Source organism: Falco punctatus (assembly GCF_963210335.1).
Source record: "Falco punctatus genome assembly, chromosome: 9".
NCBI classification, from domain to species: Eukaryota; Metazoa; Chordata; class Aves; order Falconiformes; family Falconidae; genus Falco; species Falco punctatus.
Window position 1 is genome coordinate 50,506,354 of NC_137589.1, and position 25,195 is coordinate 50,531,548.

At 45.6% G+C, this 25,195-nt stretch overlaps 1 protein-coding gene across 1 annotated transcript in view; it reads right to left on the reverse strand.

The window, feature by feature from the left end:
• Positions 1-1,362: 1,362 nt before the first annotated feature.
• The window catches only part of TNFSF15 (TNF superfamily member 15), a 52,284-nt gene continuing 28,451 nt past the window's right edge, over positions 1,363-25,195 (reverse strand). Inside the window, exons 3-6 of the mRNA XM_080402308.1 lie at positions 24,889-25,162; positions 18,205-18,256; positions 17,553-17,600; positions 1,363-12,466 (exon numbers count right to left, since the gene is read on the reverse strand). Coding sequence (XP_080258434.1) covers positions 12,039-12,466; positions 17,553-17,600; positions 18,205-18,256; positions 24,889-25,086 — 726 coding nt within the window. The 5' untranslated portion in view covers positions 25,087-25,162 and the 3' untranslated portion in view covers positions 1,363-12,038. The remainder of the gene's footprint in view (positions 12,467-17,552; positions 17,601-18,204; positions 18,257-24,888; positions 25,163-25,195) is intronic.

Here is a 25,195-nt window from a genome sequence, read left to right on the forward strand (position 1 = left end):
CTTATGCAGCGGGCAAAGAATTTAAAGACTCTGCCATGGGAAACTGAAGGAATAAATAATGCTGACTTATTTAGAAAGTGATTAATCTCTTCATGGACCTGTTACTCATGAGTTTAAATCTAAAGGGAATAGGAATGGATGTATTGTCTGAAACTGTTGCTGTGGCAGATGTGAGCGTGGATGCAACAGGATAGGAGGGAAACAAAATAAATAGTCCTCAGACCACTGTGTTCTCCCTGAACAGCTTCTTCTGCCACTGTTGTTCAAGTACTGGCCTCAACGGACCATTGGCCTGATAGTTTAGGGTGTTTCCTATCTCTTTAAGGGTCTTCAGTCTTTGGTTTATTGGGAGAATGCTCTGTCTGCTAGGTTGCTGACCGGCAGCATGGCTTGCATCAATCCCAGCAGGCCTGTTGGGAAGCATGGGCTGTGTCTGGACTGCTTGGCAAAGGGAGACACGGTGTGCCCCCTGGGAACCTGGGCAGAGCATCCTGTAGTTGCTGCCTGCTCCCTTGGCACCTATGTCCTTCCCCTGGAGACCAGGGGAGAGGCTGGGTGGAGCTGGGAAATGGTTCCTTCCTGGGCCGTACTCTGATGTGTGCTTTCCAGTGCTCACCCGTTGTCCATAGATGTAATATTTTTCGCCTCCTACATTTCTTGTCATGTAGAAAACTCCAGCTCGGAAGAATCACTTTCTTGTGCCATGAGCCTTGGGGGAATGGCCAGGGGCTTCGCGAGCATCTCTGGAGCATGGTTAGGCCTTTTGGGAAGGGACCCTTGTGCCAGAGCAACCAGCACTGTGAGGGCCCTGTGTGTTCCCCAGGATATTGGAGACAAACCTTAAGTTTTAAGTGGAGAAACCTTTCCGAAGAACTTCCATTGAAGCTGCTGCTTCCTCCCACCAAGCTCTTATTTTGCCGAAGTGGTGTTTTGGAGCTGAATGCTGAGCTGAATGCGTTGCCTGCTGCCAGTACTTGTAATGGATTAAAATAGTCTTGGGGCGCTTTTTTTTTGTCCCCGAGTGGCAGAGGGTTGCTTATCCAGAATCTGGGGAAAGCCACTAAAAGTGGAATATTCCCAGATGCTGGGGGGGTGATGCCCGAGTCTGATACAGGCTGTTGGAGCCCTTTGGAGAGGACGAGGTGTTTTGTGAAGCACGAGCTGAAGCTGTTAGTCTTCTGCTGACTTCTAAGCTAAGTATGCATAAACCTGAGTGAATGAGCCTTGATTTGTTTTCACCAGATCTGTCATTAGACAGGCCTTAATGTACAATGAAGGTAAAATAGTTTAATTTATATCCTTTATATTATATATTTTATATATATAATTTATATATATAATATATAAAATAAAAATTAAATTATTTCCTGTCTGCGAAGGGAAAAGTGTCCTGTGTGGGAGCAGGGGGAACCTGGGATCCTTTGGAGGGAACTGTCTGTACTCTCTACTCCTCTACTATCTTGAGGGACCACAGCCCCAGCATAGGAAGCTACCAGGTAGCTGCTTAGCCTGCCAGAAGGAAGGCATAAACCCATTAATTGCAACATCAAGACAGTTAGCTTTAGCATTTGAAGCTTCGCATCCTGGCAACGTACATGCTTAAAGGGAAGGTGGAAAAATTGCATAGCTCAGAATCACTGGGCTTGGGGTGGCCCAGGAACCTGCCTGGTGTCCCCTTTTCCCTTGCTCTGAGTGTGTGGTGATCTGACTTGGGCTACAGAAAATACAGGAAAACAGAGAGCAGGTGGAAGTAGTCCCTGCTGCCTGTCTGCAGGGCATTGCTAGTGCTGCTGTCACAGCTGACTCGCTGCAGCCATGCTCCCTGTGATTTTCCAGAAAGTATTGAGCAGGTGCTGGTGTAGTATCATAGTTTGCCTTATTGCCTAGGAGATCCACCCTGTGATGCATTAAGACTTTTCTGGGAAGAAATGACATGAAAATTCCTTGTGGCAAGCATGGCAGCACTTCTTTATTCAACATAGTTTTCCTAAAAACAGTGGGGCTTTGCTCAGCTGTGTCTTGGGAACCTTCCACAAATAAAGTAAAACCTCATTAAAGATCTGTTGTTATTGCTACAATTACAACTTGAAACCATGGTGTCCCGCTGAAGCAAGAAAATACTCCCAGAGCAAGCTGTGCTTGCCAAAAAAAATGGTTTGTGGTTACCCATTTGGCTTTGAATGGGTGTGTAAATGCTGCCTTGGAATTGGGAATAATTTGGAAGCTGGGGTGAGGAACAGCAGATTTGCTCAGCAGAATGTGCCTCGTGATTAAGCATGAAAGTCTAGTTTATGACTGTAGAGGGTCAGTAATAGCGCGATACACAGGAGATCAGTCCTGTGCTTTTAGCCTATGTGAAAATTAGCTGTGGCTGATGGGTAAAGGCAAGGTCCTTTTCAGTCCTCCTTACTTCACCTCCTCTGTTAAAGAAGCATAAAAGGGTGACCTCTGAAGGTAAGTTAATGAGGTGCCACCATGCATAAGGCAGTGGTAGCAGAGCCCTAGGGACTGTAGTTTCAGTGGACCTAGAAGTTTGTACCCAGATACTGGAGTTTTCCACATGCTGTAATATCTTTCCTACCTTCTCACCAGCTAATTGAGCAGCAAAGAGGAACAGTCCCACTGCTCTAGCAAAAAGCTGTTTCGTACCTCCTTGTTTTTGCTCTAGAGATTCCCCTGATTTACATACAGATGTCCCACTTCCTTTTCTTCAAAAAGTGAAGTCATCTTGCTAAAGGGCTAGGGCACAGGGCACGGGCAGCGCTCGCTGCTAACCATCTCTGTGAAAGGATGTCATTTTTCATCCCTGGCTTTCAGGCACTGACGAGAGAAGGGAAGTGTGGCAAGCAAACATCTTTGTGTGATTTCACCGATAACTGTGCCCTGGCAGCTGTTTGCTTGATGATGTCTTGATAGATCTCTTCCACTTTGATCTCTGCATGCAGAAATGTGACTCTATATCCTGTCTGCAAGGATTAACTCAAAACTTGGGGAGATTTTGGTGTGCCTTTACAGTCATCAACTGGCTGGACCATCAGAAGGGAATGCTGAACCTCTTCCCCTCCTGGCATATAGGACAGTGGTCTCATTTAACTAGTGAGCTTATTCTCATCAAATAAGGCAGGAAGAGAAGGGGGAAAGCCAGTTGCTTTGCTGTCATGTTGATTGATGAGGGAGGACGGTCACGTGGGCTGGTGCAGTAGCCAGCTTCAGGTTCTGATTCTGGGGAATGCTGAGCTGGCTTTTCTGGGGACCACAGAGAGAGCTGGTCACCCGAACAGGCACTTGTTCAGCTTGGAAATGAAGTTCAGGCTGCGATTTCCACTCATTAACCTCAGCTGTGCTGAAACGTTTCAAAGTTCTCTGGAATTAACAGAGAAAGGGAGATGGCCCCAAGAGAGAAATCTCACCCATCTCTGTTGGAATTTAGAAGAAGCCAGAGTAACATCCGACGTGCGGGCTGCAGATTGGAGCAATCCCTGTAACTTTAGCTGGCTCCCATGAACAAGATTTATTACTCTAGAAGACACAATTATATTTTCCCTTCGGGGTTTTGGCAGAAATTGCAATTTATGGGGTCAGTCAAATGGATCTTATCGTGAGAATTGGGGAATCCACATGAAGTCCGGTTTTCTGAATCATAAATGCTGTTGTGCTCCAATGTTCTGAAATTCTAAAGAAATCTCAAAACACACTGAGGTTTTACTAAATAATATTGTTGAGCAGAAAGCAGCTCAATGGGAGTCTTTAATTCTTGAGCAAGATGTGTCATCTTTGGGATGCACTGATTCTTTTCTTTTTTTTTTTTTGAGGGGGGGTGGGAGGGGATGTTGTCAGTGGAGTTAGGAACATTTAAAAATGAAGGTGAGATTCAGCCACATCAAAAGAAAAAATCAAATCTGTGTGAAATTGAAAATTACAGTCTTGGAACTCAGTCTTATACTACTGGGACAAAATTCTTTAATTAAAGCCCTTAAAATGAAGGCTCATGAAAATGTCTGTAACTTGGCCTCAGATGAGCAGGGCTTAATTTCAATGTTCTTGAAATGTTAGTGTTAATAATTTTCTGCATGTATATTCTGTATGTGATTAATAGCTTATGTAGAAAAAACCACTACATATTTGAGAAAACATGTAAAATATGCAATACACAGCACACTTCAACCCCTTTGGCATGCAGAAATGTATACGCTTCCTGACTGTAAATATGAACACTTGGTGGGTGCTTATTAGAATAAAGACAGACTCAGGAATAAATATGAATCAAATGCTTTTATTTTTTGCTTTAAGACACAAAGCACATGTTAAAGAACTATTTATAAATTTCATTGACAGAAGGCATCAGAGCTACTTTCTAAAAAAAAAAATATAGCTGTTTAGTAGAATAGATCTAAATTTTATATCATGATTTTTAAAGTTTCTCTTACATAAAATTAAGACATCTATATGTACAGTACCAATAAATATGCAGTAATCTTTTTCAGTGCTTTTTTTTGATGTTTTAATATAAAACTTTACAATCAATGAAAGAATATATCTTGATTTGCGCAAGAATGAGAGTGTCTGGAAAGCTAGTTTAGTTCATTATTCAGCAAAACCCCTGAACACTCCTGGCTTATGGTGCTTAATAAACAAGGTCACAACTTCGCAGGCAATGTCTTTCATGCTGTTCCAAAGGCTTCAGCAATAATAATAATAGGCAAAATGAGTTTGGAACTGTCAGTGTTGACAAACTTGGCTCCTGTTTTTGCACTTTTTGAAGAGAACTGTGCTAGCTTTGGCACAGGGTCTCAAAAAGAAACCCAACAGTGGAGTCCTCATTTCCTTTGAGAACCTGTCGGACAGATTCTGAGTGTGTTAGAAGATGCATCCTCGATTCAGCTGCCTGTCTGTGAGCTGAAATTTTTATAGCATGGGACCTTCCTGTGAGCGCAGATCGCTTCCACTTCACCTTAGCTTATGCTCCATCCTGCAGGGTGCTTAGGAGACAAAGTCTCCATGCCCTGCCAGAGTGAACTCAAAGCTCTTCCCAAAGCTGGATGCGTTAACTGTGATATTGAGCTTCCCCCAGCTTGGACAAGCGATCTTAGTGCAAAACCAAAGCTGACGGCTAGCAGATCCAGCAGTGGCTGGGCACCTTGGCTGACAGATGAGAGCTGGGAACATCAAACTCTCATGGGTAGTGCCCTGCTCTGCAGGATGAATTTCATGGAGCCACGGCTTCGTTGTATGAAAGTCAGGCTCTCCTGCTGTTATTTTACTTGCATTTAGCTGGAAAAATACTATGTACATCCCTCTGTAGCCCTGGGAGAGAAGCACCTCTATTATCCCCACCTTCTCTAGCATGAGCAGCCTTTTGGAAATGTGCATCTCTTCCCCCCACCTTGCTAGAGAGGGACCTTATTGAGCATGGGCACCTTCTGTATAATTAAAGGCAGGCAAACACATGGAGGAACTGTATGTGCCAGTGTATTTAGACCACAAAGAAGGTGTTAACTCAAGTTATTACCCTGTATGTGCAAAGCACAGTAAAATGGCAATAAAAAAAGTGAATTCTGCTCAGCTCAAGTTAAAATAGAAAATAATAATAAAATCATAATTTTGTTTTGCTATTCTTTTAAATGTGAGGTAGCTATTGGATTTAAAAAAACAAAAAACCACCAACATTTTTGGAGTTACAAGAGAAAGCAGTCTGATTCCTGCTGTCTAATTAACTCTTGGCTGATCTACAGAGGCTGCTAACAAAGCATCTCAGGTATTTGCACGTGGGTGGAAACCTGTAGGTAGACCTATGCCCTCCGTCAGAGTTTTCAAGGGAAAACCTTTCTTGAGCCAGAGCACTTAACCAGAAACCTCTCCTGAAACAGATTAAATACGCTACTCTGAGTTCAAGCCAGGAAAACAAAATAAATTTTGGAACTAGAAAATAATATGCCCCATGGGAGAGTGTTTCTCAGTTCTGCTAGTGGAAAGAAAGAATTTGCATTCTTGGCAGCAGAGAAACTGAAGATAACACCGCTCAGGATAAGAAATACGTATCCAGTGGATGTTGCTTATTATGCTGAAAGTGTAAGGACAGCAAAGCTCAAGCTAGAACAGGGCAAGGGTGCCCGGAGCTCTGCTGCCTTCCAACAAGACTTGGACCCTAATTTCCTAGCTGGGTGGTACCTGGCAACCAGGAGCTCAGCAATCAGAAACGTTCAGTTCCCAAGCTGCCAAGGTGCTCTTGTGTGTGGTTGCGGACAGGGCCAACGTGGCTTGTTGGCCAGATGGTGACACTGTGGTTCCCGTCTCCCTTGGGCGCTCGGTGGGAGCTATGGGTGCCCGACTCAGCAGGCTGAGGGTACAGCTGCGATGCAGTTTCTGATGAACGCTGCTTTTCCATAGGACTTGCTTTTTCAAAATAAACTATGAAATAACAAAAAGAGGGAACCAGCTGTTCCCCACGCTGCAGAGGGGAAAAGGGACTGAAAAAGAAAATCTGCTCAGCCTTTACGGTTTTGCCTTTTGAAATGCAAGTCTCTATATGCCCCTGGGGGACTTACATATATAGGTAACTGTGTATATATATATATATATATAAAAATATACTTATACAGCAAGGCTGTATAAGCCCCAGTTCACTCTGGTGAGGGACCTTCAACTGTGCAGAAAATAAGCCATTCACACGTTAACATGCCACAAAATAGGTCACTCATACATCAGCATTATCTGGCTGCGTGATGGCTCTAAAGTGTGTTATTTGGTTAGTGTTTTTGGAAGGGGACCAGGATCAGAAGTTGTCACATTCATTAACTTGCAGTTTTATTATCATAAAACTTGGAAACAAGAAGCTAAGTCAGTTCTACTGGTAAAGACACACATTGGTACCGAAGCACAAGACAATATACAGTCACTTATATAAAATTCCTTACAATAGCAAAATGCTATACTGGTGTTTTGTACCCAGATCTGGGCAAAAATTCTTGACATTTTCTGATTCTTCTAAAGAATGAATTTTCTCCTCATTTCTCATCTGAAATGATGGGCCACTCAGGACATTAATAAAACAAAGCACAGCGTGGTCAGTTACACCAAACAGAAGTGAAGAATGAGATTCCTTTGAAATTCTGAAATATCTTTGTTGAAAATTGCAAGTGAATACTTTCATCCCTTCTCCTTGTTCTGTGCAGCAGTTCAGTGTAGCCTGGTAGTGCCCCCTCGTACCAGGGGTCTGCTCTTCCTAACGCCCACTGAACTGCTACATCCAGAACCACCTCGGCAGCATCTTTTCATCATTTGGGCTGCGTTTTCCTAAGGAACACCACCAGCTTTACACCTCTAGACCCTAATCCTGCCAACATACACGTGCTGGAGATGGTCCACATAAGTACTCCTGGATTTGGAGGATTGCTCCGATAATTGTGTAGTTGAGGGTAAACCAGGTAAAACATTTTAGCTGCTTTTAATTTAAGCAATGCAGATTTTACTCCTGCCATGCACCAAATAGGAAAACCGAGCTCGCTTTTACGATACCCCTTTAGCCATGTACTCAGGGCTAAGTACAGCACAAGTATATGTTGGTAAGATTTGAGCTGTGATCCTTACAGCTTGATTTAAATTTACTTCTGTATGTTTATGGAGAAAAAAATAATGCTTATTTACCGATACTTAGCTTTAAAGGAGAAGGGAAGCGGTAGGTAAGTGAGCATTTTCATGTATTTGGGTTATATTTAGTGTTAGTTTTGAGGGGATCAAAGGGATTAGGGAAGAAGAGTATTACTAAGAACTAAAATATTTTGATCAGACTTCATATATAAAAAAAATCTGTTACTTTTTCTTTCAATGGTTTTGTTCTGAAAAGTGCTTTTTTTTTTTTTTTTTTCCTTCTTCCTAAGAAACTTAAGGGTCAAAGCCTGAAATAATATATTTCTTATTCATTTAGCATGAGCTGTCTATTTCACCCTTTTTCTCCAGCTCGGATTTTTTCTTATAACTGTTTTAGTTTCACATCCACCCAAAACAAAACATATTTTCAGTTTGACCACCAACTGAAAGGTCACTTGTTCACATGACCAGATTTTGTCATCTGCTCATTCATTTGAAAATGCTGACGCATATGCATTTTCACATCTCCAGAAATGATTTACTTTAAAAAAATGTCCAATTCAAAATCAAGCACAGATTTCTGAGAACACTTCTGTCCTTATGCAGCTTTGGAGTAATCTGAGAATCCACAGCTTGAGTTCACTCTTGAGATCGCTCCCTTTAAGCTTGACCTCTGTCTCGCTCAAGTGGCTTTGCTCTGACTTCATGCCATTGACCTTCTGTGGAGGAATAGCTGATCTACAACAGGGTCAGTATCAGCCCCTGCGTTCTTATTATATTTGCTGGTCACTATTACAGAAACATTATTAGCACTGAGAGGGGGGAAAAAAGGGAGGAAGAGAGAATTTCCACTAGGGTAGATGTGTAGATTAATGTGCCTGCACCACTTTAAAACAAGTAATGCCAGATATATTACTTTATGACATATAAAATGTGCTAGTGTGCTAAATGTGCTAAAAGCTGGTGTGTGTAACGAGGTGCAAAAGCTTGCTCTAAATGGACTAAAATAAATAGTTTTGAGCCACGGATAATGGATCAAGAGTTACATCTGTAGCAGCTGCAGCAGGCAATATTTTGCTTGTGAAATTTATCATTAGTGTACAGTGGACACAAATTATGTGCCTTGTGGTAAAAAAGGCTCCTTATTGCCAGTGGGCTTCCAAGAACTTCTATGAATATACACAAATACATGTCTGTCTATGTATGTATGTGTGTATATCCTATAGAAGGCTCTTTCCTTGTGTACCAGATACCACATTCACCACTCTGCTCCCCTAGATCTCGTATTTACCATCATTCAATGCACCAGGCATTACGTGATGATGACTTTAGATACAGTTTTTACGGAAATCTGCTGTACAAGCCTATCAGGACTGCATCACGGCCTCAGAAGAATGCTACATCATCTCATTTGTAGAAATAAAGAGCTTTCTGAATTTCTGTGACTGTCTCAGAAGAGCTAGAATTTGCACTTCAATTTTCTCCAAGGATAAATCAAATCCATCCTATATAACACTTCACAGAAGCTTTCCTTCCTAGTTGTTTAGAATCACCTGCCCTGGACACGTCACTTTTAGATTTTCCTTTTATAAGATTTATCACATTGTTCGTGTGCTAGTTACCTAAAGTTCTTTATGTGGTGGTCTGCAAGAGCTGCAAACGCCATGTTTTTATGTTCTGGGCACACACTGAGGGACCAGAAGCTCAGAAGGACTCTGGAGTGTGGAGAGAACACTAAACAATCTGAGATATGGGAAGTCTTAGGATTTCCCAGAGAATAACCTTGTCTTGAGCTGCCAAAAGTGTAAGATTTCACCAGATTTTACTGTGGTGGTGGTGGTGGGTTCTGAGCAGTAAGAAAAGCCCTGCCAAGGAGCTGAATGAGCAGACACCCTTTCTGAGAAGTGAAGAGGCCAGATCGTACGTGCTAGTACAACCGATACGTGGCAAATAACTGCTCCTGTCTCGGCCAGCTTCAGCTTAAAAGAAAAGGCTGAACAGGTGGAGAAAACATAGAAGTAGGGACTTAAACATGAAAGTGAATCTAGCTAATAGGGGCATTTGTTTTGTCCAAGAGTGTTTGCACCTTCTAGCAGGACCGTTACCTTCACTTTCTGCCATCCTGAGCTATTTATGGTTTTCTGTGTGCACTAGGGCGACTGTAAGGGAGATGTTGCACGTAGAAAACTAGCTTTGGACAAAGGGGTGTCCTTATACCTAATAGGTATAAGGGCCAAGAAGGCAGGAAGGTGCTCGTGGGAGAAAGGGATCAAGAGGACAGCTGAGATGTGGGGAAAATGAAGGACAAGTCCAAGAAAGGATGTGAAGCCAAACTGTGATGAGGTTTTGGCGCAGGGACACTGTCAATGTCTCCTGGATAAGCAGTGTTGTACAGTGGACCAACACCCAAAGAGAATCTGGAAGCAAGAAAGATGCCCCCTGAGGAAAGCAGGGCAGGGCAAGATGGCAATCTCCTCACTTTTGTGATGTGTTTAATGCTGTCTCAGGGTGGCTAAAACAGTGAAGGACTGAGAGCTGCTATGGGACACAGGCACTGCCGAATAGGGAAGGACGGCCGAAAGGCTGCCTTTTCTGAGATGGTTTACTGCATAAAAGACCTGTGAAGTTTGAGGTAGCTGACAGCATGAAGGTGCTTCCACTACTGAAGAGGCAAAGACCCTGGTGTTGCCTGGGTCTCCCACCTCCTACTGTGCTCCCCTCCTCCCTTCACCCCTCATCTGCCTTGGCCTTTCTCCATCTCTACTCTTCAGCCGCGCTGCTGACCTTTCCCTGTCGGCTCAAACAGATCTTTATACAGCAATAAATGTACTCTGGCTAGGAGGGGGCTCGCTGCAGGCCAAGCAGCCTGGTCTCACTGCTGGTTGGGCTGCAACATCACACACGGTCTTTTGTAGCTCTGCCCATTTGAGCTCTTCAGCTACAACCCCCCATCCCCAGGGCGACGTCTCGCCCAGCCTCAGTGCGCCCTGCCCCCGACCGTGTGCTTCTGGGCTCCACCGTGGCCTTGAGCAGAAATGTTAGCTGGGCAGCCAAGGCTTGCTGGTGCTTCTGGCCAAGAGGTGGAAAGTGAAGGAAATCCAGTGAGGTGAGGCAGGAGAGAGTTGCAGAGAGTGAAGCCTGGTTGTGGCAGAACAGCTGGGTGGTGGGTGCTCGGGTGTGACACCTCCTGGCACCAAAGAGTGTAAAGTCCAAATCTATGAGAACATGGCCTTAGTTACCATCAGCGATGTGTTTATTGTGGGAGGGGAAGGAAAGCTGGGGAATTTCCCTGAGAGACAGTAAGGTCTATGAAAATAAATAAGTGCAAGGTGGGAAGCAAAACGTTCTTAAGCTCCACACCTGGCTGTGCCATGCCATGGTCCTGTCTTTGGGTCTCTTGACCTTGTGTAGGGACTACTGGTTGCCAGCCTTCACCCAGGGAAAGGCTGGGGAGTTCCTTGTGGTTGGGGGACTGCTGCAGCATTGGCAATGGCTGCAAGGGGGAGTGCCAAGACAGGGATTTCTTTAGTTGCACCTGTTTTGCATTACATGTAATGGAAAGCAAAATATTGCAGAGGTTTTCTCTCAAAATTTTGGTGGTTGCTTTAAAAACTGCGGAAAATTTTGCTGCATCTCTCTGCCTTGTCTTTTCTGTTTTCCTAATGTTAAGACCTGGTGGGGGGATTTCACTTTCATGCTGAAACAGAAAGTGTGTGTGTGTCTTGCCTAGAAATTTTGCATAAAGCTTTGAGGCTGTATATTGACTTAAAGAACTGTAAACAGTTCCTTGGGGAAAAAAAATTCAAGTAGCTTCTTCAAAACACATGATGTAATTTTAATCTACAGGAAAGTTGGAAGGGATTAATTAAGCAGTTAATGATTAATCTGAGCTTTATGTTAGTGCAAAGTACTGAACAAATCTATTTGTAAGGAAAGGATGACAAGTCATACCTTTTAGAACCGAGAATCTGAAGAAGGGTCATGCAAAACTACAGTGGAAGTGCTGGAGAAGGTCCAAAACACTGTTTTGAGTTGAGGAAATCGTACCTCGGAGGTGGAATTCATGATGTAGCCTAGCTGCAACATTCACGATCAGTATTCCTACCCACAGATACAAAACTGTTCCTCCCTAGCTTACAAAGTTGTGAAAAGCTCTCAGTTTTTACTTTAAAAAAAAAAAAAAGCTCTTTTCCCTCCAATCTGACTTTCATTTTCCTAGTGCTGTTTTGTTGTGGGTTTTTTTTCCCCCTGCTGTTTGTTTCAATTCAGCTTGTGCCTTCAGCTCTCCCTACCCCTTAATTTAAGGCTGCAGGGAGCTGCAGAGGAGAGACGGTACAGAAGAAGGGTAAAAGCACAGAAAATCATACCCCAACGCATGCCCACAAAGCCAAGATCCAGCAAGGTCACATCAGAGCCCTGAAGGGAAGCCCTCCCCAGCTGCTGCCAGTGACCTACAGCAAAAAGGCACCAAAAAAAGTTTTGTGCTCCTTGGTGTAATCCACCAGCTTGATGTCACTAACGTTGACCACTAGCTTGTCTCCTACTTCCAAGGAGACGACGGCGCCCAGATAAATGGGCTGGAACCAGCTGTTTCCCTTTTCACTGAGGGTCTTGGTGCTGGTCAGCAGCTGGGTGGGCTCAGGGTAACTGTCAGTGACTTTGGTGATGATCTCGGTGACAGAATTTGTTTTACTGTAAGTTTCAATGGGCCCTCGGAAAGTGACCTGAGCATAGACATAGTAGTCCCCAGACACGGGTATCACCAGTGCGTTGCTGGAATAGCTCAGGTTGTTCTTGGTAAAGGCCAAGCCTCGTTTGTCTTCCCACTGCAGGATGGGCAGATGGCTTCCCATGGGCTTGGTGAGATCTTGTTTCTTCACTGTGGGAGGAAGAGAGAGGGAGGAGAGGCGGGTTAGTTTGCTGCAAGGGCAATATGCTGCTGAATGTGAGATCTCTACTCCAAAGGGCAAGCAACTTAAATAGGGTAATGAAAATGCTAGGACAGAAACCTCAGAAAACTGAGGTCAATTTGCTGCTGGCCAACTGTCCAGTGATATTTTTGGAGGGTGTCCATAGAGTGTCCAGAACTGAGCAATCAGGAGCAAAAGCCAAGGATGTTTTTAGAAGACCTTGGCCCGTGCAGGCTGCCTGGAGGGGTAGCTGTGACTGGGTGTCCTGGTAGTGGGCCAGATCCCAAATGATGACACTGTCCTTCCTAAAGGCTGAGTCTCATGGCACTGTGGAGCAATGCAGATGGCTTTACCCTGCAGGTCTGGAGTGCTGTCTTACCTAATTACAGAGTAAAAACCTTGTCCTTAAGTGAAACCAGTGCTGGGGCAGTTGTACACATGGGTGCCATGCCTGTAACCAATGGTTTGGGACAGCAATAAGAAGCATCATTTTCTAAAGCATCCTTTTCTTCAGTAGCAACGGATCACAATTATGTTCTTAGACAGACACTACTGTGCTTGCAAAAGTTTCACAATAATGAACATGATCTATCCGCGAGCACCGAGACACCTGAACTTCTCTTCCTGCTGAGTTGCTTCTGAAGAATGGCAGGGTTTGTTAGCCCCTGACAGGCTTTTCTTCCTGAGTGTTTGCAAAGAAATCTTTTGCTGTAGAATTGCCTTTGGTTTGCCAGTGTCATTCGATTTTACCAAAGGCTCAGAAGACCCCATGTGCTTCAAGAGGCCCAATTCCAAAGCAACGCATTATATTTAAAACCATTTTTATATCTTTTTTTTTTTTTTTAATGCTTTGCTGGAAGAAAACACTAAGCTTGACGTTAGCCTCAGCTTTCCTCCAGACTTTTTCCCAGTCTCGTGATTAGCTGATTTCAGGCAGAGCTCTAATCTCTAATCCAGACCCCCAACATGAGTGTGACCCAAGCTGAGGATGCTCCCCAGGCTGCAGGGGTCTCAGGAGAAGAATCAGAGAACTGCTGCCCTATTCCCTTCATCATTTTAATTTCTTTCACACAACAGCCAGCAGAATAAGCTAAGCCCTAGCACTTACTCATTTTTCTGCAGGGATGCAAGGGTTTGCTCTGCTTTTTATTGACTGCCACATAAAATTGTTGTGGTAAAAGAGCAGCTGAGGCAGTGAAAAGGAAGAGGATAAAACCCATTAAGATTCTGCCAGGTATTAAAATGAACCTGGAAAGCTGAGAAAGACTGAGGCGACTGATTTCTAGGAAATGAGACCTTCTTCATGAGCCTGAGTTAATGTTTAAAATTGATTTTGACTCAGTATCTGGGGACAGGGTGTGTGTGCATGGACACAAAGGCAAACAGAATGCAGGTAAGGGAGAGCTTTGAATTTCTCTTTGCAATAACTATTAGTTTTTTCCTGGGTGAAATGAGATTCAGAAAAACTAATATATTCAGCTCCCAGTGGCACCCGTTTCCCTCTCTTTTCCAGCAATAAATAATCTGTAGGGAGACAAGAAGGTGTTAGGAGTACAATTTCTTGCATATTCTCCAAGTAGCACAACAAAATAATGGCTTTTTTTTTCAGGCTGCCTGTCAGTGCTGCTGAAGTACCAAATCGTTCTGATCTTCCCCCATGAGGCAAAGTACGTGAGGGGAGTATTTCTGTGTGGGAGAGCGACAGACAGGGATTGTGATAGCAAGCCAAGCTAAATTATTGAAGTGTTATAAGAACTACGAGGCCTTGAGCCAATACAGCTTTGCCTGATACAGAGAGAGGAATAAAAGGAAGGGAAAGTATTCATGGTCTGCCTTCATCTTCACCTGCCTCTCTGGTGCCTATGGACTGGTTTGAGTCCTGGCAAAGACTAAAGTAGCATTTGGTTTACAAGAGCTTGGAGTAATACCTTTCAGAGACTAGTTGGTAGCAGACGAAATTTTGTTTGAGATGGGAAGGATCAGAAAAGATCAGAATATTGCCAGAAAATGTCCTGGGCTTTTTTCCATCTTGGGAATTTTGGGGGAAAATTGAAGAGAAGCTGCATGTGAAATATTCTTTTCCGTGTAGAATGACGCATTTTAAAATGTCAGTGACACTCAATTCTTCAATATTTTTTATATCTCACAGGCATCTCAAATGAAGTACATGATTTCATAACTTCTAGAATTAGGCAACTTAAGTTTTACAGCTATAACCTCCCTTTTAGGATAAACCTCACTCTATTGATGCTCTCTGTTTTCAAGTTAATGAATTTTTCCCATGCTTTCAGTATCGATCAAGAGGAAAAATGCATGTTTAAGTGCCTTTGAATATAGTACAGCTCCTTTTGTAGCAGCAGTTGTACTTTGTACATGTCATTTATTTGTTTCATAAATATATGGAGCTATACTTCTTGTAAATATACCTCTTATGTTAACTCCTGAAGTAAAAACAATCAGCTTTTAGTAAGGGATTCATTGCTACAGTTCCTTCAGCCTTCCCATCCACTATAAATTTTTGGCATCCCTTACATATGAAATTACTTCCTTCCCCAAATCCCTTTTGGTTTAGTCCCTTGCTGGAGAATCTTTGTTGCTTGGCAGCTTTTGGGTACATTTTGTGGCATATTGCTGAACTTACGGGGTTTCTACAGTTCTTAGCACTCAGTGGTGTGGGCACCTGGTACTGAACACTGCACCCTGAGGCCAGGCTCCTGGTCTCAGCAAGAGGTTGGAGACAGGGTCTCCTGTCATACAGCATGTACTGAAAGTCCCGGGGCTGCAGGGTCTCTGTTGCTCAAGATCATGCCCTGGGAGCTTAATAACTGCCCTTAAAAACTCACTGCTTCCAACAATCCAGTGGATTCAGAAAGTGATGTTCTACCCAGTTTTAGCGGAGCACCCAGATACCAGCACAATTAAGTGTGAGCCAGGTACTTGACAAGGTTTCTGCAACATAGTCCATCCAGCTGTGGCACAGGCTGGTGACAAGAAGGAGCTGGCATTAGTCTGCGTCTTGACCCCAAGTGCAGCCAAGCAAGCTGGAGAAGGGATGGTGGCATGGCATGGGTCTGCCAGCACCACACGTGCAGTAGTGTACAGGAGGAATGGGGATGGAGGAAAGTCCTAGCTCAGTATTCACGTTGTGTCATCTGCACTAGCTATAGCCACCCAGGTAGAGGAGATCTTGCTGCCTGATTGGGTAAGTTCAAAATGCTCATTGTGTGTTAAAATAGCCAAAAGCAGGAGGAAGATTCATCACAAAGGAACAGGGGCCAGAACATTGAGTCATTCCGCTGCTGTTAACTCAGTGGTGCTTTCCCATGAAAGTACTGTGGTTAGTTCTCATTCCTCTTGCTCCTCTCACCTTTGGAATATATGTGCCTAAACCTAGGAAAAGACAGAGCATATAGATCTGGCAGAGACTTCCCGCAAGTGAGAGTCTGTAGTCTATCACCTTTTTTTTGGAAAAGGTACCTGAGGTGGGGTACTGTAACAAAGATCTCAGGGATAATTATTCCTTTTTCACTTTCTATGCACGAGTCATGGTTTCTGAGAAGGGAAGACTAGGGTGGCACCCAAGAAATTATTATGCAGCAGGTTTAAAATAACAAGAAATATTTTCAGTCTGTGATGCACTATTAAGCTTGGGAACTTGTTGCTGCAGGGTACAGCACCAAAGATACACTTGGTCTAAAGAAAAGTCAAAGATAAACTCATGGAAATTAGATTCCCTGATGGCTACACAGCACAGCAGCCTGGCCGTAGCCTTTTTGCACAGCAAAGAGGGATAAAAACTCCTTAGCTCTTCCCTTTGCATGGTCCTTGCTATGGCCAACAGTGAGTGGCCCAAGTGATAGGTTGAAGGGGACGAGTGCCATCCCAGGGAGACTGCTTGGGTTTGATGGTGAAGGAATTTTTGCAGATGAAGGGCCTGAGGAAATTTGAAGAAAACCGTTGGGTGCTTCCCTGCAACAAATGGACTTTTGTGCAACCCAGGAAAGTTCCCGTCAGCCGGGCAGTGCTTCGGCTGCGCTTCTGAGTCAGCTGCACCAGGAGCCTCTGGGTCTCTCTGCCTTGGGGGGGACTTGGGGGTGACAGAGAGACTTACACCAGCAGACACGCTCCTTTTGCACTTACAAACTTGCACTTAAGTGAAGGTGTGATTTTGAACAAGGACAGGTCAGTTCTGGAGCTCTAGCAACCTGTGTGCAAAAGGGGATGGGGCTAAGGGTGTGCATTAGGAAAGAGTGTGCTGATTAGGGAGAATAAACTATGCTGGGAAAGAAATCAGCCCCGAAATACTGTTTGATCTGACCCTGTAGGTGAATTCGTGTGAAGCATCACACCACTTCTTGCATGCTTCAAGTTACTAAAGTGCTCCACTGAGACAGCACACAGGGTGTTGGGGTGCCTCTGCAGTGAGCTGTGTTTCTCAGAGGTAGAAATTGCCTTTGGTCAGAGCAACTGGAGAGCCTTTCTGCAATGAACTCCATCCACATGGGAAACAGACATGAACCTTGTCCCCTTCTCTGGTAATACCCTTCCCCTTGATTGCTTCGACGTGTGTTAGAGATGGTCTTACTGGAAACAGGGTGAGTTGATGGCAAGATGGTACATGTGACCTGAGTCATGCCTTGCAGAAAACTAAGGTCTGAAGAGGTCTTATTTGACCCGATTTTGCTACTAAGCTGGTAGTTCTTCCCAATTCATTGCTCCGTGAGGATCCATTTGAACCCTTTCCCCCACTTTTCCTAGGGGATTCAGCAGATCCCTAGGATACCAGGCACCTATATAAGTTCAGTTACAAGAGCTGCTTATTCAACAAAGAAATGGCTTGGGAAAGTGGCAACACTTCTGTCAACTACCTCATTTGTGGGTCTTTTTCTACAAACACAGGCTACAGTCAGTCTGTCATGGCCAACAAGGCAAAGGCGATGATTATTTTCCCTCTGCAACACCTGATCCTGTCAGATCCATATAAACCAAGATCATTGCAACGCAACTTCTACTGCAATACCCGCAGGAAACGCTTCATTTTCGAACAAGCATTACCTGTCAGGTGTGCTCTTGGCTTTTCTGTGCTGGAAAGCGTGTCTGTAACTGAGGGAAAAAAAGAAAAAAAAAAAGTGTTTAAGAATCTTTGCTGCTATTCAGGTCAATGAGATGTGAGTGGCGATCGATGCCACCGAGGCAATGTGTGCAGCCCCTTTCCATTTCTGCATAGGTTTGAGCCAGGAGTCATTTGCCGGGATTGTTTATTGCCACCCTTGAGGTAATAAAATCCCTTTACAAATGAGGGAGCTTGTCAGGCTGCTGTGGGGTCGACAGAGCATGTCACAGCCGTGTCTTAAATTGCTGGAGGGTGGACCGAGGGGCAGTGTGGTGTGCATGGGCTCCCGAACCCGTGTTTTGGGGAGTTACACTGATCTCAGAGAGGTGCTGGGAGGTCTGTGCCAGCATCAGAAGGAGCAAGCTTGCACAGCCCTGGGGTTAGAAATGCTTGCACTTTCGCTCTGGCCTGTTACCTCCCTGCATCTTGTCACCCAAGTTTGCCTCTGTCTGCCCTGGCTTGTTCAGCTGGGGAGGGATGTGGGTGGTGAGAGTGGAGGGCAGGTGGGGAGGCATCTGCCAGCAGCATGCTGCGGCAACGATTGCAAAACCTCAGTAAAGTGTTTGGGGTGGGGGAAAGAACTGGCAAACTTACCAGTATCTACTGCCCGTTGCTTCAGAAAGCGAGAGCCCCTCTCTTCTGTGACCTGCAGGAGAGATTTACAGCGGTTAGCCCCAGGCTCCAGGGCACACGGTACCTCCGCAGAGGGTCTCGTTTGCATTATCCCAGAGAATGGAATATGCTACAGTAATGTTATTGAGTTCAGCTACAGCTTTTGTGTAAAAGGACAAGCCCTGACACGGCTCTGCTTCATTGCAAGAGTTTTGTGCTGTTTGTTTGAAACGCCTGCATCTCTGAAAGGGTGCTAGGGACGGGACCTGAGCTCCAGTGGCGGTTATTGTGTTAATCACCAGTATTGTCCTGACTCTGGACAAGCCCTTGGCATATCTGGGGGAGACTGGCAATGGCTGGTGTGAATTAGCCATCGCTACCACCCCTTTGGGATGGTGACTCCATTCAGAACTGCTGGAGCACCTCTGCTGCTTAGAGACTCTCCCGTTCCTCAGTCTGCACAGGGCAAACAGAGCAAGGGGCACAATCCTTCCCTGCCTCGGGACTCAGCAGAGCCTTTGCAGGTGCAAAGGTTCATCTGCAACACCAGGGAAGAAACTAACGGAGGTGGATCAGCTACACCTGCTGTTCTTCATCTGTGTTACTTCCGACTGTGTTGCCCAGCTCTGCCCTGACTGTTGGGTGGGCTGCTCGGAAGGCGGAGGGGAGCCGAGCAGCGCAGCGAGCGCAGCTGGCCGAGGGCAAGTGGCCCGTGGGCCACAGGGGGAAGGCAGGGTGGCTCACGTTTCCTCGCCTCTTACGTTCTCCTCTACAGCCGCACACCAGCACACTCACAACACATCCCCGTGCCAACAGGCGTTTGCATGGCAGCAGGACATGGCCCTGGACCATGCCAAGTGCTCCTGGTGTGTAGGTCGAGCAGTTCAAAGGGAAGCTGCTGCCTGGCTGCCACACACCTATCAGGGCTGGTCCTTCTGAGTCACACCTGGGCATGGCCGGTGGCTTCTGCCAAGTGCCAGTCCTCTTACGCCAGCCTGCAAAGCAGCATGGCTCCCCGCTGGAGGATGCTGTGGGATGCTGATGGTGGATCTGGCACCCCTGGGGTGTGAGGAGCACCCCTTATGCTTTCCACAGGGCAAACTTCATTGCAGGTCTAGGCCAACATGTGGCTGCAGAAAGCAGACCGTCTGGGCTGTGCAGCCAGCTCAGGGCTGTCAGGATCCCCCATCATGCAGTGTTTGTCAGGAGCATGCTGGCCTGGTCTGGTGTCTTTTATGGACAGCTACATAAATACATTGAATAAATTGCCTCTGATCAGCTTGCAGCGAAGGATTTGATGCACATTGCTTACTAAACAGGCTGAAATAGTATTGGTATGTAGGCGCTGAAACTATCTCCTGGTGGCTGTGTCTCACACAACTTCAAATACACCGGGAAAAGCAGGAAACAGATAATTTATATCGGCCAGGGGAAGGAGAGTGTGTGTGGGAGAAGGGTCGGGCTGCCTGGGTTTGGGGACTGCTAACTACCCTAGTGAGCTCAAAAGTATTTTAATGTTCTCTTAAATCAGTAAACATCCGTGTGCTCCTGCAGAAAACCATAATTTCTAAAACAGCTGCTCAGGTGTGTTGGAAAAAAAAATGGAGAAGGAAAACTGCAGGGAAAAGTCTCCTTTTCTTTTTCTCCTCCCCACTACCTGTACACACAAATATACCCAGCCAGAGCAGCCGGCTGTTCTGCAGGAATTGTCACCCAGAGGAGACAGCGGTGCAAAAGCTCTTTGTGTGGCTGATGGAGAAACGGTGTTGCGCTGTCAGTGAGCTGTTGGGACCTTTCATTATGAGTAATGACTTTCTCCAAGGTCCTGTCTGTTTGCTGTGGTGTCTGTGACTGTACTTTTGATGTGATACAGAGTTGTAGCAAGGTGATTTTGTCCTTCCCTTGGTAGGATGCACAATACAGGTGTGGAGGATTTCCCTCAAACACTCCCCCTTGCCTTTGGCCAGAGGTATATGCATATGAGTGTATTTACACTGTTATTTATGTGACACTTCCTACATAATTATCTAGTGACATGTTTTCTAACAACGCTAAGTACTTCAATGAGCTACATATCAATCACAGACCTACATTTAATCAGCTAACTTCAGTGGGACTGTTTATGTATTTAAAGCCTAACTTCGTGCAGAAGTGCTTTATATATATAAATGCAGATGTTGCAATACAACAGAGGTAATGGGGGAGTGGGAAGGTTATAAAGAATTCTGCTTCATTATAAAAAAAAATAACAAAAGGGTTTTGACTAAAAACTGGGGGAAAGCTTTTTATGCAACCTCAATTTACTTGTTTCCAAAGAAGGCCAGAGGGAAACTCTGGGTGCAGGAGTTGCTTTCATAGACGCAAAAGGACGGTGTGATGCAGTAGATAGAGCAGAGTGCTGCAAGGTGTGAAATTATCCTTTTTTTGGCAAAAGTAGGGATGTAGTTTGTTACCTGATCGTGCTATTTGGTAAGGACATAAATCTGAACCTCCTCTAGAAAATATTTTAGTACTAGGCAATGCCACATAATGACCAAGTATTTGTAGTATTTGCCCTAAATAGGCACGGATGTTGTAAATTGATGGTGTAGATGAGGTGGTGAGCGAGAGCTAAACAACACGAGGCAATAGAGATATCATTTACACAGTTACTGGTTTTCTGTCTTTTCCTTTCTTGCTTAGCTGTGATTCTGAGAAGTTCACAGCATGGCTTTAATTTTCCCTTTGGTTACTGTGGAGAGACTAACCAGCACTGAGTTATGCCAAAAATCCCATCTTACAGCTGACTTAGAAACAGACAACATCTTGGACAGCCAGCTCTAATTACCCTGAATACTGTGGTACACCAAACACTTCTATGTTGTTTCGGTACCAAGAACATCCAACACCTCCCCCCCCCCCGATGCATTTATATCCATATATTGCTAAAGCCAAAAAGAGGGGGTGAACATCCCCTGTTCATGTGCTTTGCCTCTTGCATGTCCAGGAATAGCCAGGGGTATCCGATAGAGAGCTGCATGGGCAAAGCAGCTTGGCACTGCAGGCAGAGAGGTTAATAAGCAAAATATTCCCAGCACCTCCATCCACTCCATTTTCTGCACAAAACACTATTTTATGGGCAGGGTCTCTGCAGGTCATACACGGTACATACACCCACAATTCTGCTAGCTCCAGAGATGCTGCATGGACTGGGCTGGGCATTTTTGGTAGGGACCTGTCCTGTGCCAGCAAAAAACCAGCTTCAATGGGAGTATTTCGGCCAGACTGTAGTGCCCAGTGTAAGCACAGTCTGCCCACAAGGACCATGTGCATCAAGCAGCAGTGGCCAGTCAGGGGTTTTACTGCTGCTGGCTTTCAGAAGGGGAGTCCCACACACCTGGGCCTAGGTGCAATGTTCCCTGCTGCTCCCTGTGTTTCTCCTTCCCTACAGATCAGGAAGCTATTTCAGGTTCTCTTTCCCCTATGGGCAGGCCATTAGGGCTTCTGGCTCTGTGTAAATTGTGGTGCTGGCAGTGCTTTTTCGAGCTTTGTTGCTTGCTTTTTGGCTTCATCCTTGTGGGCGGGATCCAGGTGGAGCTGCTAGGACTTTAAAGTCCCTTCTGTACTGCAACAGCTCCCTTCTCCATTACAAAGCTGACACGGCCCACAGGTTCACATGTGACACTTTGGACAGGTTTTGGAATTTCCCTTTAGGCTGGTTGTGGTTTCCGTGCCAAGGACACCATGAAAATAAGCTGAAGTACCAACATCTTCAGGCAACAGGACTTGATGCTCTGTGTTATTGGGTTAGCTGAGCAGGGTGCTAAGGCAGCCAGAGATGCTCTCGTGGTGGCTGTGCTATTCCCTCGGTAGATTTGTGCACTCAGACTGAACCTTGGCTTCCCCTGGGGGAAGGCTGCATGGCAGTCTTGGACCTTCCTCTGGAAAGTGACCACTAGAGCCTTTTATAGATTTTTTGCTAATAACACAAGCCGTGTGTTAATTGCTTAAAGAACCCCATTTCCTCACCTCGCTCTGCCTTGAAGCACAAAAGAAAGTGATTTCGCTTTCCAAAAGGGAAACAGTGTAGTGAGCCTGGAAGGTGTCCAGGGAAACCATCACCAGATCTGAATTATTCATGCAAGGCATATTATACCATGAAAAAGAGAGAGAGGAAGCTGTGGCTGTAATGACATAACTTGCCCTGCTTTTTCCTGACTGGGATGTTTCCAGAGGAAATGATGAGTTTGTATCCCTTCAGAGGCAGAATGTGATACCATGTGCACCCACACAAAAGCAGGGATGAATGAACTGCCTCAGCCTGCGGGCAAATGGGCAAATCGGAGGCACACCCCTGTTGGTGAAACCTTCCCCAGCTCCCCTTCTCCTCCTCTGTGCTCCAGGAAGGATGGGCTCAGGAATTTACTACGTTTGTTTCTCATCTGCTCACCTGCTGAGTCCCTCCCTACTCCCAGGACTGTCCCCAGCACATAAGAAGTTGCTGATCTGGCACGTGTGGGCTGAGCTCTGGTCCTGTGCCCGTCCTGTGGGCTAGCTGCTTCAAGAGTCAGCAGCCGAATCCACACCTGGTGCAAACTCGGCTCTGCTCACTTGCTGTCAGTATGCCCAGGGCATCCACACCCCAAAACGAGCGCCACCGAGAGCTCCGACACACGTGTCTGGCCCCAACCTCGTCCTTTGGGTCTGAGCTACCAGGGGGGCACATGAGGAAGGCATCTTTTAGCAATCCAGTTTTAATACTTCACAGGCAGAAGGAAATGCAAAAAGACATTTTCCCGAGAGTCTTTATGCCCAGAAATGTTCCCATGGACTGAAACAGCTACAGACATGCTGAGCTCAGCCTGTGACACGGCTTTTTTGGGAATTAACAGAAAGCTACACAGGCAGACAAATCCCCCCATCTGCATTCCATTGCTGGACAACACTGGCAGTACAGTTGGTCACCAACAGAGTGAATGAAAAATTCAGAAAATGCAGGATCCAGTTGAGCTGCAGCTGGGCATCCACCCACAGGACTTGGCATGGAGACAGCAGGCAGCCGGCCAGATCCCGTCATTTTCCTCTTCCTCACTGGGACTCAAAGAGGCTGTAACTCATTGATCACCTCGTTACATCACTGTGGAATACTATGTGCTAGTAATTCAGGGCATATGTGTGGAAACACATTAGCATAGGCCAGGCCTAGAGCAAATCTAATGGCTTACATTGGGCTTTTCCTCTTAAGAAGCCAGAGCCACTCACAAAAAAACTTTTCTGTGCTAACTGTACCGGCAGGGTCAAGAGCCAGGAACACGTCAGTCTAATCAAACAGGCTAATATTTGATTATTATTTCACTCTAAGATCACTTGAAGAACCGAGATGTTTTGCTCTGCACAACCTCACGGGACATGAGCAGAGAGTGATGCAGCTGAGGCTGGCTCAAGTGCCTCTTCACTTTGTGTGCACCTGCTCCAGCTGGCCTGAACAGCAGTGACAGAGTCAGCACAGGGACGGAGATGGGCAGATCTCACAGCCTGAGGCACTGCGCAGGGCTGCTGCATCTCCTTCTAGCTGCGCACGGAGGTGTAACCAAGGTAACACAGATGATGCTGCAGCCAGATGCTGGTACCTCCCAGGTGCGAGATGCAGCCGTGCAGACTTCAGGTCAGGCAGGGGCTGGCACATCTCTGCGCACCCGTGGGCACAGCTGTCGCGCTCCCTACACACCCACAGGATAAAGGAAAACTGCCTTCGAGGCCACTTAACACAGCTTTTCCTAAGGGAGCGTACAACAAGCAGGCTAATTAGTTGGGGAATTTCAGACCTGAAGCTAAAATCCAAACCTCAATTCTTCAGACCTATACGCATATGTGCATGCTTCTAGCATGGGGCAGTCCTGCAGAATTCATAGCCTACCATGGAAACAGGCACTAGTTTGCAGTCTGGCATGAGGAGGAGTGGGACAGCATAGAAAAGTGTTCCAAGCAGCCACAGCAACAAGCTTGTGTTGCGAGGAGCAAAGTGAGTTTAGCTTTCCGTCAAAGGAGAATTGCTGAGATGATTTCCAGGTCTAGGGAAAGTTTTGTGGGGAGTAAAAATGGGATGTGAAAATTAGGGTCAGACTTTAATTGTGCGAAATCATATCTCTGCAGGAGTTTGCATTAATAATATACAAGAGCTGTAGCTGTTTACCCAGTAATGGATGATGCACGGCTGACCCACTGACATCACAAGAGCGGTCAGCAGATGTTTGCTGAAATAGGATGCTGGGTGGGGAAGTCTCAGAGTTAACCCAAAAGAAGGGAGGAAAACGAGCCATAGTATCAAAACCTCCACTGAAATCAGCAGAAACACTGATTTCCATCAATCAGGGATTTTTCTTAAGCATTTCCTGCAGCCCGCCAGTAAAAGTTTTAAAGTAGCACATTGTACTGTGACCTTGGTGAAATTAAGACAAGAGGAACAGAAACCGTTAGTTATAAAGACCAAAGAATAAGACTTATCCGAGGCAGATTTGCTCTGCGTAAGGAAAAAGGAATGTAACAGAGAGTTTCTCACACTCCCTTAAATGTGAGAAACTCATAAAGAGAATAAAAGAACCAAACAAGCCCAACCTTGGAGATGCAGGATGGGGTGCTCTCCTCCTCCTAGCACGGCAGGACAGAAATCGGCCGTCAGTCTCTTACCTGGCTGGTGCAGGAGCTGGGAGCTCTGAGGTTTCCAACCAGCAGGTAGACAGTGGGCATCATGAGAAGCAGCATGGAGAGCAGGCACAGCAGCACCGCACACCGTATCCTCCTCAGATCCTTCCTGAGGTGCATCCTGGAGGCTTGGCTGATCCCAAGAGCTTCCTCTTCCAGGGTTATCTCGGACACACGGTCCATGCCAGCGCCTGGCGTGCGAGCTGCTGCTGTTCCTGGATGGGAACTGGGAACAGCAAAATCTCTTCTGGCGTCTGCCCTGCATGGAGACCCCCATTAAATAAGAGCTGCC